This window comes from Ictidomys tridecemlineatus, chromosome 13 (genome assembly GCF_052094955.1).
Source record: "Ictidomys tridecemlineatus isolate mIctTri1 chromosome 13, mIctTri1.hap1, whole genome shotgun sequence".
Taxonomy (NCBI): domain Eukaryota; kingdom Metazoa; phylum Chordata; class Mammalia; order Rodentia; family Sciuridae; genus Ictidomys; species Ictidomys tridecemlineatus.
In genome coordinates, this window is record NC_135489.1 from 862,949 (window position 1) to 882,675 (window position 19,727).

The following is a 19,727-nucleotide window of genomic DNA, read 5'->3' on the forward strand; positions in this document are numbered from 1 at the left end:
AAGGACAGGTTTAATGACCACCAAATTAAGATCAACTCGTGTATGTGTCACATTGGAGAGCCACATCAGGTGGTGATGAAGTAACTGAAGGACCCTGAGAGACAGCTGAGTCTGTCATAGTGTAACAAGTCACCTCTCAGCATTAGCAGGTAGCCTGGACCAGCTTATGGATCTAGCAGCTCTGAAAGAAATGGGCCACAGTATATGCCCAACAAAAGAGAAATAGACATTGACTTCACATTTCTAATATCAGAGCCCTGGTCATTAAACTTAATTTTTAAATCATTTATATGACTTAATGACTCTGCATGAAATTTTTAAGCTGGAGACAAGATGAATAGCACTACAGAGATAATGCAGATGAGGAGAGTGTCATTTACCTACCCTCGTCCAACTAACAAGGGATAGCTGGGGTACTGTAATATGTCCTGAACATTTCAATTATAATGTCATCAACTTAGGACACAAGTGAAAAAGATATTGGCATTTATAAGAGATTGATGAAAATTAGTTTTAAAGCATTAATTTCTCTTAATACCACTAAAAGAACTGTGTGCACCCAGGAGATATTTGATCTGAATTAAGAAACTGATGAAGCAATTGATTGATTGGAATTTAAGCCATCAGTCACCAGATCCATCAACAGCTTCATTTACATTCTAAACAATCCACTCACAGCTCAATAGAATACTCCGTATTAATACACAGTCAATGTGATGCCATGAACAGACTCACCAAGCTGTATTGACAAGCACCCAGCTGCTGTTGTCTAAGCTTGAACACACTGTTATATCTAGGACTTCTGTATTGACTAAGGTTTAAAGACTTTAATTACAGTAAATAATATACAAGTTTTTTTTATGTTGGTGCATTATAGTCATACATAAGACTAGCCTTCATTTTAACATATTCAAAAATGTATATAAAATGCGTAGATCCATTTCAATCCCCAGGACTTCCCCTTTCCCTCCCATTCTTCCTCCTTTGATCCCCTTCCTCTTTTCTACTGGTCTTCCTTCTATTTATTTATTGCTTTTTAAACGCTGCATTATAGTTAAACATAAAAGTAGTTCTGCGACATACTCACACATGCCACAGCATAATTTGGTCAATTTCATTCTGCAGTTCCTCCCCTTTTCTATTCCTCCCTTCTTCTCAATCCCCTTCCTCTACCCCACTATTCTCACTTCTGTTTTCATTATATATATATATATGTATGTATGTATGTATATATATATGTATGTATGTATATGTATATGTATATTCTTTATTTCTCTCTAGCTTCTGTAGGAAAAACACTTGACTCTTAACTTTCTGAGTCTGGCTTATTTCACTTAGCATGACATTCTCCATTTCAACCATTTACCAGGAAATGACATCTAATTTCATTCTTCTTTGTGGCTGAGTAGAACTCTGTTGTGTTTATGTTTACACCACATTTTCTTTATCCATTTGTCTGCTGACAGGCATTTGGGCTCGTTCCATAACATGGCAATTGTGAACTGTGCTGCTATAAACATTGGTATGCATTTATCACTATAGTTTGCTGATTCTTACCTCTTTGGGATAAAATACAAGGAATGGGACAGCTAGGTTATATGGTGGTTCCACTCCTAGTCTTTTGAGAAATTTCCATATTGCTTTCCAAAGTGGTTGTGCTGATTTGCCATCATGCTCAACATATGCTTCAACAAGGAGGAGAATATGGAAGGAACTGTCAGTCTGAGGGCCCCAATGCTCCTAGTGATATTGAAGGTGAAGTCATAGGCTGAGAGTGAGTGTGTAGGTGGTGAAGGCAAACTGAAGCAGAGACAAGAAAACTCCTTTCAAGATGATGTGTGGGCAGTCAGGAAGAATGTCTTGAGGTTCACAGAGCTGTGTGTCTCCTCTGCCACCAGATGTGGGAGAAGAAGAACTCGAGGGCTAGGGAAGCAGGGTAATGCAGGGTAATGCAGGGTAATGGGGCAAAGAGGGTGTGTGGGAATAGCAATAGTAGTTTTACAGGAAGGTATATTTGTTAATACACCTTAACATATAAGATATACTTTAAATGAATGCACCTAACTGTACATAAATTTTCCTGAATAAAGCTAATTATATTTAAAAAGCAAAGATTAACAGAATAGAAGAAAAAAACCAAGATTCAACTATACACTATCTACAAGAGACACACTTTAGACTAATTCAAAGACACAGAAGGCTAAAGATAATAGGAAACAATGTAAACAGTAAGCAATAGAGAGCGGGCATCTCCAGGACACATTAAAATGATCAAAGGGCCAATCCATCCAGCAGACAGCTATGTGTAACCCAAACAACAGTCACAAATACATGAAGGAGAAATAGAAACAACAGCAAAAATAGCTGCAAGCTACACCACTTTACTTTCCACCATGAACAGAATAACTAGATAGAAGACAATAAGATGTGACCAATGCTGCAGACCCACCAGAACTGACAAACACCCACCCACTGGACATGCTACATCTCAGTGACAAAACACAGAGCCTGCTCTAGAGCACAGGGGTTCGCTTCAGAGCACAAATCTGGGTCAATCTGCCTGAGGCCACAGAGTGTGTTCTTCAACCGCAACAGAATGAAACCAGAAATCAGCGATGGTAGGAAATTAAAAAAAAAAAAATCCACAAATACCTGGAAACTAAACATCTTCATCATCTAACAATGGGTTAAAAAAGAAATCACAAGCAAAATTTAAAAATGCTATTGAGAGCATGAAAATGAAAACACAACATACCAAACTTTTGGGGATGCAGCAACAGCAGCATTTGGGTAGAAATGTAATTTTAATGCCTATACTATAAAGACCTCATCAAACTTTCCACCTTAAGAAACTAGAAGTACAAAAGAAAACAGAACCCAAAATGAATGGAAGGAAGTAATAAAGACACTGAAAGAAGAAACAGAGAGTAACTGAAAAAAAATTATTAAAACCCAAAATTAGTTCTTTGGAAAGATCAACAAAATCAACAAACCTTTAGCTGGAGTGACTAAGAAAAAGAGACGCATTACATTATTAAAATCAAGAACAAAGGAGAGGACATCACTACCATCACTGAGGAAATAAAAAGTATTACAAGGGAATACTAAGAACAGCATGCTAACAAATTAGATGGATACAATGCACAAATTCCTAAAAAGACATGAACTGCCAAAACTAACTCAAGAAACAATCTGAAAAGGCTTCTAACAAGAAAATTAGTTAAAAAAAAAAAAATCTCAAAATAAAATCTAGTCCCAGATGACTGCATGGGTGACTTTTACCAAACATTAATGAAGAATTCAATAATGATTCTTCATAAACTTCCAAAAAAGTTGAAGAAGAAAGAACACTTCCTAACTCACTCAAAGGCCAGGACTATACATACTACCTTGACACCAAAGATATTATAAGGAAAAACAAAACAAACAATCAATATATCCTTTATGAACACAGAGGCATAAATCCTTAACAAAACACTTGCAATCAAAAATTTAGCAGCACAGGCTTATGTGCTGAGACTGAGAGGTATCTGTTCTGGCATGTGTACACAGCCAAGGAGATGGGTCTCCCAGGGGCCTCACCAACAGAGTTCCCTCACCATCTGGCAGACTGCTCTATGCAACAGAGCACTGCACCGAATATGCCCTGTGATGAAGGAAGCCTGCCTATCATTGTGTTGCTGCAACACTGAGGTAGCCTCACTGCACTCCAGGGAATGACTAGAAATACTTGAAAATGGAGCACTTTATACTCCAATGCTACCCAATGATAGTTTCAAAATACACATGCAAAAATTCTAAAAGCAAATCACACTATTTGTAAAAAAAAAAGAGAAGGCTTCCAAAACAGAGATCAAGAAGACAACACACTAAGAAACAACAGCTATGGTAAAGAACAAACTAGCAACTTCAGTGCTTCACAATAGAGATTTATCCCTCCCTCCAACAGAATCCATTTGGCAATGGAACGGGAGAAACTTTATTCCAAATGCAGTCATTCAGGAAGCCACACTGATGTAAGTTCTGTGCCTTCAACCAGCAGTTTCCAAGGCTGCCATTGAGTTAGAAAGGAAACAGTAGGCACATCGCAAAGTACGTGGAAGACTTTCAGCTCCTACTCTCCAGGACAGAGCCCAGAGGCATGGATCCACTTCACTGGACAGGATAAACTAGGAGCCCAGCTGTTTCCAAGAGGTGCAGAGTACCTTACCAATGTCTGCCCCAGTTAGGAACCTAAGAACTCACATTAAATAACACATGATACAGTAAAGAACCGAATCCATAGGTCACTTAATTCTAAGGTTAACTCCTCTGCTGATGACAGCCTTCTTTGACAAGGTGAATAACTACCAACTATATAGCTAGCCAAAAAAAAAAAGTATTCATACTAGAAATAGTACATACGCTAAGCACACAAACAAATGACAATATGCTGAGTTTCCTACAAAATCATGGTTCACGTACTCAACGAATTTCAGAAATGGGCAGAAAGAAGCTCTGGACACTCGTTGACTAACTGCCCTCAGTCCACAAAGCCAGGTCACACAATCAGGAACTGACTAGAGACTCAGATGAAGAATTAACAGATTTTCAACATGGCCTCTCCAGTCAACCACATGAGGCTTCCCTCCCCTTACTCTTTCCACTTTTTACTCATTCAAAGTTCAGGCCATCTAAATGTTGTTTTTCCTGTGAAGAGTAAGGCAACTCACCTAGGCAGCACTCTCACATAACCCTAACAGCTCTTGTCACCACTATAGGACCTATGCAATAGGATTACTACTAATGGTCATTGTATGTATGGACTTCTATGGATTTTATTCTCTCTTGTAAGCAACAATTAATGCCTTGTCTGAAGGAAGTGGTAAGTAAATAACTATTTGCTGAATTAATGAATAAAATTGCAAACACAAAACAGCAATCTAGTTTTGAGCAATGACATCATTTAATTAATTAGATCTGAATATGAAAAGATGAAAAACTAATTAAGGTACAGAGGTTGTGACAGGATTATTCAAGCCACCTTTGTAAATATCAAGAACTAAAGATTATTAGAAACTAATAAATTCAAAATATTATCAGGGAAATTTTTATAGGCATAAACTTAACTCTTACTTCTTAAAATAACAAACTGCCAAAATACTGAATCAACAACAGTGCAAAAAAATAAAAATACCTGCTTTCTCTGAAGTTCTAAGAAATACCATGTCTGACGGAATTCTTTGATTCTGCAAATAATAAAAAAAATATTAATTACCTATATGAAGCTTTACAAATTACATTATTCCATTCCAAAGTAAAACAGCTAACTACAATAATGTCTTCATTAAAATTATGTTGAAATAACTAATATGTTATTAGTTATTTTAATACATCATCTAGAGATGTAAATGGCATTTGGCAATGACTTACGAAACGCTTTGTGTCGGCAAAGTGTTAAATATTGCCGTTTTCATGGCTTCTGTTGCACTTTAACTCACACAATAGCTACTGCCTTATAAAAATTCATCCTTTCCATTAGATGAAAAGGCCCTACAGAGTGAGGGCAGTGACTGTCCAATATCCAACATATAACAGCACATCATTAAAATACAGTGAATTAATAAATGCATGACTAAGCAAACAAAATCTCACAAAATAGAGGAGCTCTTCTTTTATGACAGAAAAGGAACTCAAAGATATATGGCACATAAAAATTTTTACTAGTCACAATTCAAACATTTAATCATCATCATAATCATTTTATCAATTGGAAACCCTAATGGGAGGGGGAAATCAAGCTAAAAAAATATGTACTTAAAATAAGAATATTTCACATAATTTTCTAAATATGTGTACTTTTCCATATGACAAAGAAATGGCCTAGTCAATAAGTAGTAGTAAAAACAAATATTAAGTTATTAAGGCTGAAACATTATGCTGGATACTGCTATTCTTTCTAACACTACTAAGAAGCATGACCAGTAGATCTCTAAAGGACAAAGATCTCTAAAGGTCAAAGAAGGAATCACAGTAGAAATTAGAAAAAATTTAAACCGAAAAGATAATAAAAACTTGACAAGAAAATGAGTACAACAACCAAAGTCAGAAAGATGTCAAGAGGAAAATCACATAAATCAATGCGTACAAAAGAACAGAAAAGAGGCTTGATGTCATCAATTTTGGAGCTTGAAAGCAGGGAAAAAAAATAGCCAATACATTCCAAAGAAACCACATGGATGTAAATGCATGTAACGGCAAAACTTAATGACACAGAGAAAAACATGTACTGTTATGGTTTGGGTCCTAAATGTCCCCTAAAGCTTGTGTGTTAAAGATTTGGATCCCAGCAGGGTGGTGCTATTGGGAGGTGATGGACACTTGGAAGTGTGGCGTAGTTCAGGAGGAATGTCCTTGGGGGCATGCCCTTGAAGGCCATATCTTGTCCCTAGCCCTTTCCTCTACATACAGGTGTGCTCTCTTCCCCTCTCTTTCAGCTTCCGAGCCATCATGAGATTAGCAGTTTTGCTCCACCAAAAAGCTCCCCACCATGCTGTTCCACTTCACTTCAAGCCCATAGCCTGGATCCAAGCAACTATGGGCTGAAATCTCTAAAACTATGAGACTTAACAAATCTTTCCTTCTTTGTTTTTCTTAAGTATTCTGTCATAGCAATGGAAAGCTGACTAACACACACACAAATAAATAGATACATGGATATATACCAGTAACAAACAGCAAAAAAGTAAGTAATATTAAACATGTCCATTTCAGTAATTAAAAAAAAATCAACATTAGAATAAACTAATAAAAGATGCTCAAGACCTCTAATGAAAAATATAAAACATTACTAGAGAAATTAAACTTAAAATGTATCCTGCTCAGAAATTACAATGTAATTGCAAAGTTGTCAAATACCCATAAATTGAAACATACAATCAACATACATACAAACAAAATCTTAGTTGATTTTTACCCCCCTCTATTTTGGTGGGAACTGATAAGGGTTTCTCTCAGCTATACAGGGAGCTGCTAAGGCCAAGAATAACCAAGAAGAGAGTGAGGACTGACTCTACAACTTAATGACACTAGAAATAAAACTGGACCAATTAATACAAGATAGCATTACACCAAGGTAATTATGCCCATGCAAAACTGGGAAATCCAGAGATGAGCACACATAGATTTATAGGGTGGCATTACAGACCAACAAAAAAACAATGGTCTTTCCAATAAAAAGTACTGAGAAAACTGGATGCCCAAAGGGGAGGTGCAGGAATGATACCTGACCTCTATGCCACACTATAGTTTTAAATGTAAAAGTAAAACCAGCAAAATCTCTAAACGATAATCCAGCATTTATTTTCTTTCTCTGCTTAATTGTCTTGTCACTTATTATATATTATAATAGTGTTTTATGACTTTTTTGTAGGGATTTTTTATTTTATTTTATTTATTTTTTTTGGGGGGGGTACTGGGAAATGAACCCAGAGGCACTTTTCCATTGAGCTACATCCTCAGCCCCTTCTTTATTTTTTATGTTAAAACAAGGTCTCGATAAGAGGCTGAGGATCTTCGTAAGTTGCCCAGGCTGCCCCTGAACTAGTGATTCTCCAGCCTTAGCCTCCCCAAGATTTAGGATTACAGTAAGTGCTCATCACCACCAGAAAATTTTTAAAAAGAAAAAAGAACTAAGCATAAATGAGAAGATTAATAAAGTATAATTCATTAAAATTAAGAACTTCTGCCCACCAGGAAGGAAGAAAGAAGATACGTACAGCACATATAACCACACTGATTCACAATACATAAAGGCCTTCACACTGACAGAAAGAAGAGCTAATTAAGGGAAAACAAAACTGCAAGATATCTTCAAGGTCTATTTACTAATATCAAACCTGCACTACCATATGAAAAGATACCCAACTGACTAGACTTCAAAGAAATGTACACTAGGATCACAACTACAACATTCACATCAGAAATGTAAATTAAAACAGCTGGCAATGCAAGTGCTGGCAAGCGTGAAGTCACTGCTGATGAGAGCATAAATGGATATGCCACTTTGCACAGAACCCAACACCCATTGCACTCCTGGGTTCATGTGTAACATCCATGTATGCATGTACATGTCAGAAGACAGTTCAACAACACAGATATATCTACCATTCCTGAGGGCAAACCTCAGAAGCAAACCAAATACCCATTAATTGTGGAATGAATAAGGGGTACCTGTCCAAGCACATGACCTCACTTTTTTTTTTTTTTTAGGGGATTAAATCAAAGGGTGCTTAACCACTGAACCACACACATCCTGCCTGGTCCTCACCATGTTTTTGAGATAGGGTCTCACTAAGTTGCTTAGGGCCTCAATAAGTTGCTGAGGCTGGCTTTGAACTTGTGATCCTCCTGCCTCAGCGGGATTACAAGCATGTACCGTATCTGGCCTCATTGAATTTTTGAAGCATCCTTATCAAGAATCAACAAATTAACCATAAATTTCAAGCTTTACTCCCAGATTCTCAAGTTCAAAAACAGTCTAGTATATGCTGTATAAATTACTGGAACTTTGAAATGAGTATGCAAAACTTGTTCAACTTTTCTCAAAATTGTTTTCCACAGAATTCTAGAGATCAGCTTGGACAGTATGGATCTACAGATCAGTTTGGAAAGTACTGACATTTTAACAACATTGCCATTTGTATCTATCAGTATCGGATGTCTACATTTACTTAGGTCTTCTTGAACATGTTTCAAAAAAGTTTTGAATTTTCAAACTACAAGGTTTTTATTTCTTTTGATAAATTTATTCTTAAGCATTTTATTCATTTTAATACTACCATAAATGAAATTTTTTCTTAATTTCACTTCAGGCCATTAATCTTCATTCTCTAAACCTGTCTTATTTTCCAAGGAGTCATACATGAACAAGATAATGTCCAGTTGTTTTTAGATAGTATTTGTTTATTTTCCTCCCCTTAAAACCATGACCATTCTGCAAGGAGCACCTTGATTTTCCTTAGCATGCTTCCCCATGGTGTTGACACACAACAGTATGTCTACCCAGTCAAATCTGTTCACAACTTCAGGACTGTTTCCAATTAGGAACTATTATGGAAAATGGAGATGTAAACTTTCCAAAACAGGATGCTGTATCGACATAAATTATAAACTCTCTCTGGGTAAAAGTATTTATAAGTTTGACTATTGGCCATATGATCGTAGCACATTTGTTTTATTTTTAAATAAACATATTTCAAATGCTGAAAGAAAATGGGTTCCAAACAAGAATCGTGTATCCAGCGAAATTAAGCTTCAGGATGGAAGATGAAATTAAAACCTTCCACGATAAACAAAAGTTAAAAGAATTTGCAGCTAGAAAACCAGCTCTTCAAAACATCCTTGGCAAAACATTACAGGAAGAGGAAAAGAAAAATAACAATGAAAACCAACAGCGGGACATAGTACAGTAAAGGAAAAAATAATCAAAGAGGAAAAATAAATCATATTAAGTAACATAAATAAACAAATACGGCTGGAAGTACAAACCATATCTCAATAGTAACCGTAAATGTTAATGGCTTAAACTCACCAATCAAGAGACACAGGCTAGTAGAATGAATCAAAAAAAAAGATCCAACAATATGCTGCCTACAGGAGACGCATCTGATAGGAAAAGACATATATAGACTGAAGGTGAAGGGTTGGGAAAATTCATACCATTCACATGGACCTCGGAAGCAAGCAGGAGTGTCCATACTCATATCAAATAAAACAGACTTCAAGCCAAAGTTAATCAAAAGGGATAAAGAAGAACTGCTCAAGGGAACCATACACCAACAAGACATAACAATCATAAATATATATGCCCCAAACAATGGTGCAGCTATGTTCATCAAACAAACTCTCCTCAAGTTCAAGAGTCAAATAGACCACAATACAATAATTATGGGAGACTTCAACACACCTCTCTCACCACTGGACAGATCTTCCAAACAAAAGTTGAATAAAGAAACTATAGAACTCAATAATACAATTAATAACCTAGACTTAATTGACATATATAAATATACCACCCAACATCAAGCGGTTACACATTTTTCTCAGCAGCAAATGGATCCTTCTCAAAAATAGGCCATATATTATATCACAAGGCAATTCTTAGAAGGAGTAGAGATAATACCATGCCTCCTAACTGATCATAATGGAATGAAACTGGAAATCAACGATAAAGGAAGGAAAAATCCTATATTACTTGAAGAACGGACAATATGTTACTGAATGATCAATGGGTTACAGAAGACATCAAGGAGGAAATTAAAAAATTCTTAGAGATAAATGAAAACACAGACACAACATATCAGAATCTATGGGACACAATGAAAGCAGTTCTAAGAGGAAAATTCATTGCTTGGAGTTCATTCCTTAAAAAAAGAAAAAAAAAAAACAACAAATAAATGATCTCACACTTCATCTCAAAACCCTAGAAAAAGAAGAGCAAAACAACAGCAAAAGTAGTAGAAGGCAACAAATAATTAAAATCAGAACTGAAATCAATAAAATCGAAACAAAAGAAACAATTGAAAAAATTGACAAAACTAAAAGTTGGTTCTTTGAAAAAATAAATAAGATCGACAGATCCTTAGCCATTCTAACGAAGAGAAGAAGAGAGAGAACTCAAATTACTAGCATACGGGATGAAAAAGGCAATATCACAACAGACACTTCAGAAATACAGAAGATAATTAGAAATTATTTTGAATCCTTACACTCCAATAAAATAGAAGATAGTGAAGACATCGATATTTTCTTAAGTCATATGATCTGCCCAGATTGAGTCAGGAGGATATATAAAACCTAAACAGACCAATATCAATTGAGGAAATACAAGAAGCCATCAAAAGACTACCAACCAAGAAAAGCCCTGGACCGGATGGGTATACAGCAGAGTTTTGCAAAACCTTTAAAGAAGAACTAATACCAATACTTTTCAAGCTATTTCAGGAAATAGAAAAAGAGGGAGAACTTCCAAATTCATTCTACGAGGCCCACATCACCCTTATTCCTAAACCAGACAAAGACACTTCAAAGAAAGAACACTACAGACCAATATCTCTAATGAACATAAGATGCAAAAATCCTCAATAAAATTCTGGCAAATTGAATACAGAAACATATCAAAAAGATCATGCATCATGATCAAGTAGGATTCATCCCTGGGATGCAAGGCTGGTTCAATATACAGAAATCAATAAATGTTATTCACCACATCAATAGACTTAAAGATAAGAACCATATGATCATCTCAATAGATGCAGAAAAAGCATTCAACAAAGGACAATATCCCTTTGTGTTCAAAATACTAGAAAAACTAGGGATAACAGGAACATACCTCAACATTGTAAAAGCAATATATGCTAAGTCTTAGGCTAGCATCATTCTGAATGGAGAAAAATTGAAGGTATTCCCTCTAAAATCTGGAACAAGACAGGGATGACCTCTCTCACCATTTCTGTTCAACATAGTTCGTGAAACACTGGCCAGAGCAATTAGACAGACGAAGAAATTAAAGGCATAAAGATAGGAAAAGAAGAACTTAAATTATCACTATTTGCGGATGACATGATCCTATACCTAGCAGACCCAAAAGGTTCTACCAAGAAACTTTTAGAGCTAGTAAATGAATTCAGCAAAGTGGCAGGATATAAAATCAACATGCATAAATCAAAGGCATTCCTGTACACCAGTGACAAATCTGAAATGGTAATGAGAACAACCATCCCATTCACAATATCCTCAAAAAAAATAAAATACTTGGGAATCAACCTAATAAAAGAGGTGAAAGAACTATACAACAAAAACTACAGAACCCTAAAGTAAGAAATAGAAGAAGACCTTAGAAGGTGGAAAGATATACCTTGTTCATGGATAGGCAGAACTAATATCATTAAAATGGTCATATTACCAAAAGTACTCTATAGAGTTTAATGCAATGCCAATCAAAATCTCAATGGCATTCCTCGTAGAAACAGAAAAACCAATCATGAAATTCATCTGGAAAAATAAAAGACCCAAAATAGCAAAAGCAATTCTACACAGGAAGAGTGAAACTGACAGTATAGCGATACCAGATTTTAAACTATACTAGAGAGCAATAGTAACAAAAACAGCATGGTACTGGTACCAAAACAGGCAGGTAGACCAATGGTACAGAATAGAGGACACAGAGACCAGTCCACAAAATTAGAACTACCTTATATTAGACAAAGGTGCCAAAAGCATGCAACGGAGAAAGGATAGCATCTTCAATAAATGGTGCTGGGAGAACTGGAAATCCATATGCAACAAAATGAAACTGAATCCCTTTTTCTCACCTTGCACAAAAGTTAACTCAAAATAGATCAAGAGCTAGGAATCAAACCAGAAACTTTGCTTCTAATAGAAGAAAAAGTTGGCCCTAATATCCATCTCGTGGGGTCGGGCTCCAAATTCCTTAATTGGACACCTATAGCACAAGAGTTAAAATCAAGAATCAAGAAATGGGACATATTCAAACTAAAAAGTTTTTTCTCAGCAAGAGAAACAATAAGAGAGGTAAATAGGGAGCCTACATCCTGGGAACAATATTTACTCCTCACACTTCAGATAGAGCTCTAATCTCCAGAGTATACAAAGAACTCAAAAAATCAAACAACAAGAAAACAAATAATCCAATCAACAAATGGGCCAAGGATCTGAACAGACACTTCTCAGAGGAAGACATACAATCAATCAACAAATACACGAAAAAATGCTCACCATCTCTAGCAATCAAAGAAATGCAAATCAAAACCACCCTAAGATACCATCTCACTCCAGTAAGAATGGCAGCCATTATGAAGTCAAACAATAACAAGTGCTGGCAAGGATGTGGGAAAAAAGTTACACTTGTACATTGCTGGTGGGACTGCAAATTAGTTCAGCCAATTTGGAAAGTAGTATGGAGATTCCTTGGAAAGCTGGGAATGGAACCACCATTTGACCCAGCTATTCCCCTTCTTGGACTATACCCAAAAGATCTAAAAAAGAGCATACAACAGGGACACAGCTACATCAATGTTCACATCAGCACAATTCACAATAGCTAAACTGTGGAACCAACCCAAATGCCCTTCAATAGATGAATGGATAAAAAAAAATGTGGCATTTATACACAACGGAATATTACTAAGCACTAAAAAACAATAAAATCATGGCATTTGCAGGGAAATGGATGGCATTAGAGCAGATTATGCTAAGTGAAGCTAGCCAATCCCTAAAAAACAAATGCAGAATGTCTTCTTTGATATAAAGGGGGCAACTTAAAACAGAGCAGGGAGGAAGAGCATGAGAAGAAGATTACCATTAAATAGGGACGAGAGGTGCATGGGAATGGGAGAGAGAAGGGGAATTGCAGGGAAGATGGTAGGAGACCCTCATTGTTATGCAAAATTACATATAAGATGGTGTGAAGGGGAAGAAAAGAGAGAGAGAGAAACATGTCACAGAAGATTGGGTATAAAGAGGGAAGGGGAGGGGAGGGGAGGGGAGGCGGGGATAGGAAGGGCAGCACAATATAATAGACACTAGTATGGCCCTATTTATAAACGTGGCTGTATAACCAATGTGATCCTGCAATTTGTACACGTGGAAAAATAAGATTAAGGTTACGTACCCCATTTGAATCAAATGTACGATATGTCAAGATCATTGTAATGTTCTGAGCAACTAATAAAAAAAATTTTTTAAAAAAAGAATAAAACAGTCAACAACTTTTCAGAATTACTGTACTATTTGGCATTCCCACAAAAATAAATGCATGGACCCACTTTCTTCTCACTGTTGCCAGCATTTGGAAGTGTCACCACCTGTTAATTTTAGTCATTCTCATATATGTGTATTGATGCTTTACTGGTTTAATTTTTATTTCCTGATGGCTACTCATGTTGAATTTCATGTGCTTATTTTCTATCTGTAACTATTTGACAAAATGTCTCTTTAAATTTTCTAACTTGAATTTTTTTACTGTTGAGTTTTGAGAGTTTTCATATATTCCAGATACAAATCTTTGTCAGATATGTGGTTTACAAGTTTTTCCTCCTGGTACATAGCTTGTTTGGGTTTTTTGTTTGTTTGTTTCCTTTTTTAGGGGTTGTTGTTGTTTTTCCCCACTGTATTCACATGGTTTTTCAAATAGCACATTTTTAATTTTAATGAGATATAATTGATCAACTTTTTCTTTTATGCATTATTTTCATGTATAGTCAAAGAAATATTTTTCTATAACTTAATTCTTAGTATGTTCTCCTACGTTTTTCCTAAGTTTTATAGCTTGACATTTTGTACAAAATCAGTGATGGCTTTTAACCTATGTATGCTCTGGTCACATCTGTCAAAAAGGTGCCTCTTCTCCATTTACTGCATTGGCACTTTTGTTAGAAGCACTATAGTATCTCTTGATGGTCTGCTTCTGAGCTCTGTGTAGGTTGTTAAGGTTTGTTTCCATCCCTCGTCCATGCATGCTGTGATCAATATGGCTATGGAGCAGGCACTGAGATCAGAGAGAGAGAGCCCTCCCAGCTGTTGTCCTTGTGGCACCTGCTTTAGCTGTTTGGAAATAAGTAACCTATTAAAAACAAACAATAAAACTTCCTGCAACTCTGATAGAAATTACACCAAGCCTACAGATCAATGCTTGGAAAACTGTGTCATGTTGCAACCCAAGAACTTCATATGTCCATTCACTTAGGTCTTTTTCCACTGCTTTAATCAACATCCTATAATTTACAGCATGCTTGAGATTTCACTTTTACAAGAGTGACTGTAACAGTGTTATATACTTCATTTTCACATGCGTTTTTGCATATTCATCTTATAACCTGCCACCTTGTTGAACTTTATTTCCCAGAGGATATTCATATATCTCTTGTGAGGTTCAACATACCATCATGTCACCTGCAAACAGGGATATTTTTATTTTCCTTCCCAGGCTTTGTGTCCTTAATTTCCTTTCTTGCCTTGCTCAGAGATGAGAATGGCCAGCTAAGATTAGTAAGAGCAAACACCCCTTGTCCAAGTAGAGTAGGGTCCAGTCTTTACCACTCCACAAGACGTGCTGCAGGGTTTGTAGATGCTTTCTGACTGGATGAGGCTACTGTCCTCCAATCCTACCTGCAGAAGGCTTTTGTGTCAATGGGTACTAAACTTAATCAAATATTTTCCCATCATCAATTGTTGGTCATGAGATTTTTCCTTGGTCTCTGATAGAGTGGGTCACATTGGCTGACTCCAGAATGCGGGACTAGACTTACATTCCAGGAGTCACCTCTACTTGTTCATGTTGAGGAACTCTCTTTATTACTGATGGCAATTGGTAAATATTTTCTTAAAAATTTTCTGACTATTTTCATTAGGGGATATCTATCAGTCTGTAATTCTCTCTGGGAGGTTTTTTTTCTGGTGTTCGTATAAAGATAACCCCGACCTCATAAAATGAGCTGAGTAAATTTCCACCAACTATTTTCCAGAAGCTACTGCGTGAAACTAATAGTAAATCTCCTTTGAAGGTTTTAAGGAATTCTCCAGTGAAACTATCTAGACAGGGCTGTTGCTTCTCAGATCTTTTACATACTAATGCAACTTCTTACTGACTTTTCCCCATTATTCTAAAGGATACTTTCTTGCCCACTACCATAACCGGCTTTTTTGTTTTGTTCAATTTTAAGTGACGTATCTTCCTTTCTGAGTGGACGGGAAGACATGTTCTTGTCAATGGCGTAGAGCTCAGTCATGTTTTCTATCCACTCTGCATTTCACTTTACTGCTATGTTCAGAACTTTGACAATTAGGATACTTTATTAATAAAACAGAATACAAGTATGCATTATTTTACTTTTCTTCTATAATTTCCTCCATTTTTCATCTCTCCCTTTTTGTGTGTACTCTGAGTCCTTGTTTGGAGGACCTCAGGTTATTTACAGAACTTCAGAGTACATCTCTTCACATACTTTTTGTAATGTTTCTTCTGGGCATGACAATATATACTGTAATACTTATTTATCAAATCGCATTAACTCAGAAAAATAAAATAAAGAGACCTTAAACTATACTACAGAGCAATAGTAACAGAAACGGCATGGTACTGGCACCAAAATAGACTTGTAGACCAATGGTACAAAATACAGGACCCAAAGACAGACCCACATAAATACAGGTATGTCATTCTAGACAAAGGTGCCAAAAACATTCACTGGAGAAAAGGCAGCCTACCAACAAATGGTGCTGGCAAAACCGGAAATCCATATGAAGCAAAATGAAATTAAACCTATCTCACCCTGCAAAAAAATCAACTCAAATGGATCAAAGACTTAGGCAGTAGAACAGAGACAAGAAAAAATAGGCACAAATCTTCATGATGTCAGCCTAGAATCTGACTTCCCTAACAAGACTCCTAAAGCGCAAGAAGTAAAATCAAGAATCAATAAATGGGTGGGATGGATTTAAATTAAAAAGCTTCTTCTCAGAAAAGGGAACAATCAATAAGGTGAGGAGAAAGCCTACAGATTGGGAGAAAATCTTTAACACATGCACCTCCGATAAAGCATTAATCCCTAGGATATATAAAGAACTCAAAAAACTTAACACCAGAAAAACAAATAACCCAGTCAATAAACGAGCTAATAGCAGAACTGAACAGACACTTCACAGAAGAAGAAATACAACTGATCAACAAATATATGAAAAAATGTTCAACATCTCTAGCAATTAGATATGCAAATCAAAATTATATTAAGATTTCAAATCACTCCTGTCAGAATGGCAATCATCAAGAATAGAGAAAACAATATATGTTGGCGAGGATGTGGGGAAAAAGGTACCCTAATACATTGCTGATGGGACTGAAAATTGGTACAACCACTATGGAAAGCAGTATGGAGATTCCAGAAAGCTGGGAATGGAACCACCATTTGACCCAGCTATTCCCCTCATAGGTTTATACCCAAAAGACTTAAAATGAGCATACTACAGAAATGCAGCCACACCAATGTTTACAGCAGCACAATTCACCATAGCTAAACTATGGAATCAACCTAGGAGTCCCTCAATAGCTGAATGAATAAAAAAAAAATGTGGTATATGTATTCAATGGAATATTAGTTAGTTTTAAAGAAGAGTGGAATTATGGCATTCACCAGTAAATGGATGTTTTGGGAGGATATCATGCTAAGTGAAAAGAGCCAATCCCACAAAACCAAAGGCCAAATATTTTCTCTAATATGCGGATGCTAATTCACAATAAGGCGAGGGAGAGGGTGCAGAAGAATAGCATTACCTTAGATTAATTAGATAGAAGGAAATGATGAGAGAGGATGTGGAGATAGGAAAGATAGTAGAACGAAACAGACATTATTAATGTATGTGTATATATATATATATATGACTACATGACCAATATGATTCTGTAATATGTATACTCAGAAAATTAAGAAATTATATCCCATCTATGTATGACATATCATAGGGTATAAATAATGCATTCTATTATCATGTATAACTAATTAAAACAAATTTTTAAAAAGCAAAAAAACAACAAAAGAGTAAATGGCTATTCCCAGAAGAAGGAAAAGCAACATCCTCTTCCCCCAGAAGCTAGTTCTAATCAGGGTATAAAAGGCACTCAACAGGGTCCATTGAGTCTGTTTTGATCCTGCAACAATGGAGGCAGCACACACCCATGGGCTGCAGGAACTGTGTGAAGGCTGCACTTGCCACCTCTTCCCCAGAGGACCATGGTCTACACAAGTTCTTTACTTCATGTGTGCTAGAGAAGCAACATTTTAGCAAACAGATTTATCCCAAGTTTTAGATACACCCTGGTAAGCTAGGAGACAAATTGGCATTTCTTTCTTTCCTATATTGCAAACATAAAAATAACATAACCTTCAATGGAAATGATTTTTATTTAAACAAATATTTTGACAGCTTTTATCTTATTTAATATTATATTAAAGTTTAGAATAATCCAGAGCACTATAATTCTGCAAGTATCAGTTGATATGGGTGTTATTAAATAATGCTTTTTTTTAAAAAACAAAAGATTGTTTCTTTGGGGGCTGGGGTTGTGGCTCAGTGGTGGAGAGTTTGCCTAGCATGTGTGAGACACTGGGTTTAATCCTCAAAACCACATAAAAATAAACAAAATAAAGACATGCTGTCCATCTATAACTAAGAAAATAAATCTTAAAAAAAGACTGCTTCTTTGGAAAAAAAATGATGAACTCTTGCAAATAGTATTTTTAACAAGTAAAGTCCCTAACATTGGGTTTAAGTTCGAAAAGCTGTAACTCATGGTTTTCCACCCAAGACATGTATAATAAAAGGTTATTCAATATCGAGTTCTGGAGCTGAGGACAATTCTGTTGCTCAATACCACTGTCAGAGAAACATGGAATACAGAGAGAAAATAGCTACATGTTCTATGACACACACGTAAGGAAGTAGGCTCCGTGACTAATGAAAGAACTCCTCCTTTCAGCCCTAGAGGACCTGCACTATAGCAGGCCATCAGTTTAAAAAAACAAACAAACAGAAAACAGTAAGTGAAAACCCTAAGACAAGTAACAAGAACTAACAAACTGTAAAGAGAACTCACTCTCTTACTTCAATCTTGACATGAATTTATCAAGTTGGGAAAAGGAGAAATATTTAGAAATGTTTAACTCAGGGCAAGGAGCTCTTCCATAATGCCAGCAACCCTTCAATTCCTCTAAGCCACCCTCAAAAACATCAACTCTACTCTTGAAACATCAAATAGCTTGAAATTCTCTAAAGGAGCTACATTTTGTAATGCCAATAGCCCTTTCAGGCTTACCTGAAATAGCCTCCTTCTCTTTTTTATTTATCACACCATATTTAAAATATAACCAAAAACTCTGTGCTACAGCATATGTGTAGCATGTACAAGGCCCTGAGTTCAAGGCCCAGAATCAAAAAGTAAAGTATAATTAAAGGTATTTAAATAACATGGCCATCAATATAGCAAACATACAGCCTATGACAAAAGCAGGGAAAATTAGCAAAATTTGCATGACTAACAGGCTGAGTAATCTCTCTAGTCAGAATCTGTCCTATATAAATGTACAAAGACAAATGTATAAGGATGGTCACCACTACATTCTATAATAGCAAAATAAAAAAGGAGGCTTTCCGAAAAATGGAATGAATAAAAGGCCAGTAACTGATAGCATCCACACATCTGAAAACTAGGTAAATGAATGACAAAACAATGTCTGCGTATCCCATCATATAAAATCAAATCACAAAGCCAACCACAACCTGTGCATAGAATAATGTAAAAACAGCCTTTCAGTGGGAGGAGGCAAAGAGGATTGCCCGTGTGGCCAGACAACCGCTGACCCCACAGGTTCAGACTACTCTATAGAAGGCCTGATGGGAAAGTGTCCTAGAAAGTTATTGAAAACGTGGCCTAGAGCCTAAAAAAAAAGTCTCCAGGAATGTTAAAGGAGAAAGTACAAAGCAAGTATGAACTCTAGAGGGAAGGATGCCCAATGCACAAACGTAGCAGGACAAGGGAAGGGCTGCACTTGAGCCAGCCTTCCTTCTGCAGATCATCAGCAATTCTGACAATCTCCACTCCTGATCTCTGCTGGGTTTTCATGACTACTTCCTACAGTCAGCTACACTTGTTTCTTTTCTAGTGCTCTTTTACT

General features: G+C 36.3%; 1 protein-coding gene across 2 annotated transcripts in view; it reads right to left on the minus strand.

The window, feature by feature from the left end:
* The window catches only part of Atp9b (ATPase phospholipid transporting 9B), a 254,916-nt gene that overhangs the window by 166,796 nt on the left and 68,393 nt on the right, over window positions 1-19,727 (minus strand). For both annotated transcript variants that reach the window (XM_078029853.1, XM_078029852.1), the window contains exon 7: window positions 5,177-5,228. In XM_078029853.1, coding sequence (XP_077885979.1) covers window positions 5,177-5,228 — 52 coding nt within the window. The remainder of the gene's footprint in view (window positions 1-5,176; window positions 5,229-19,727) is intronic.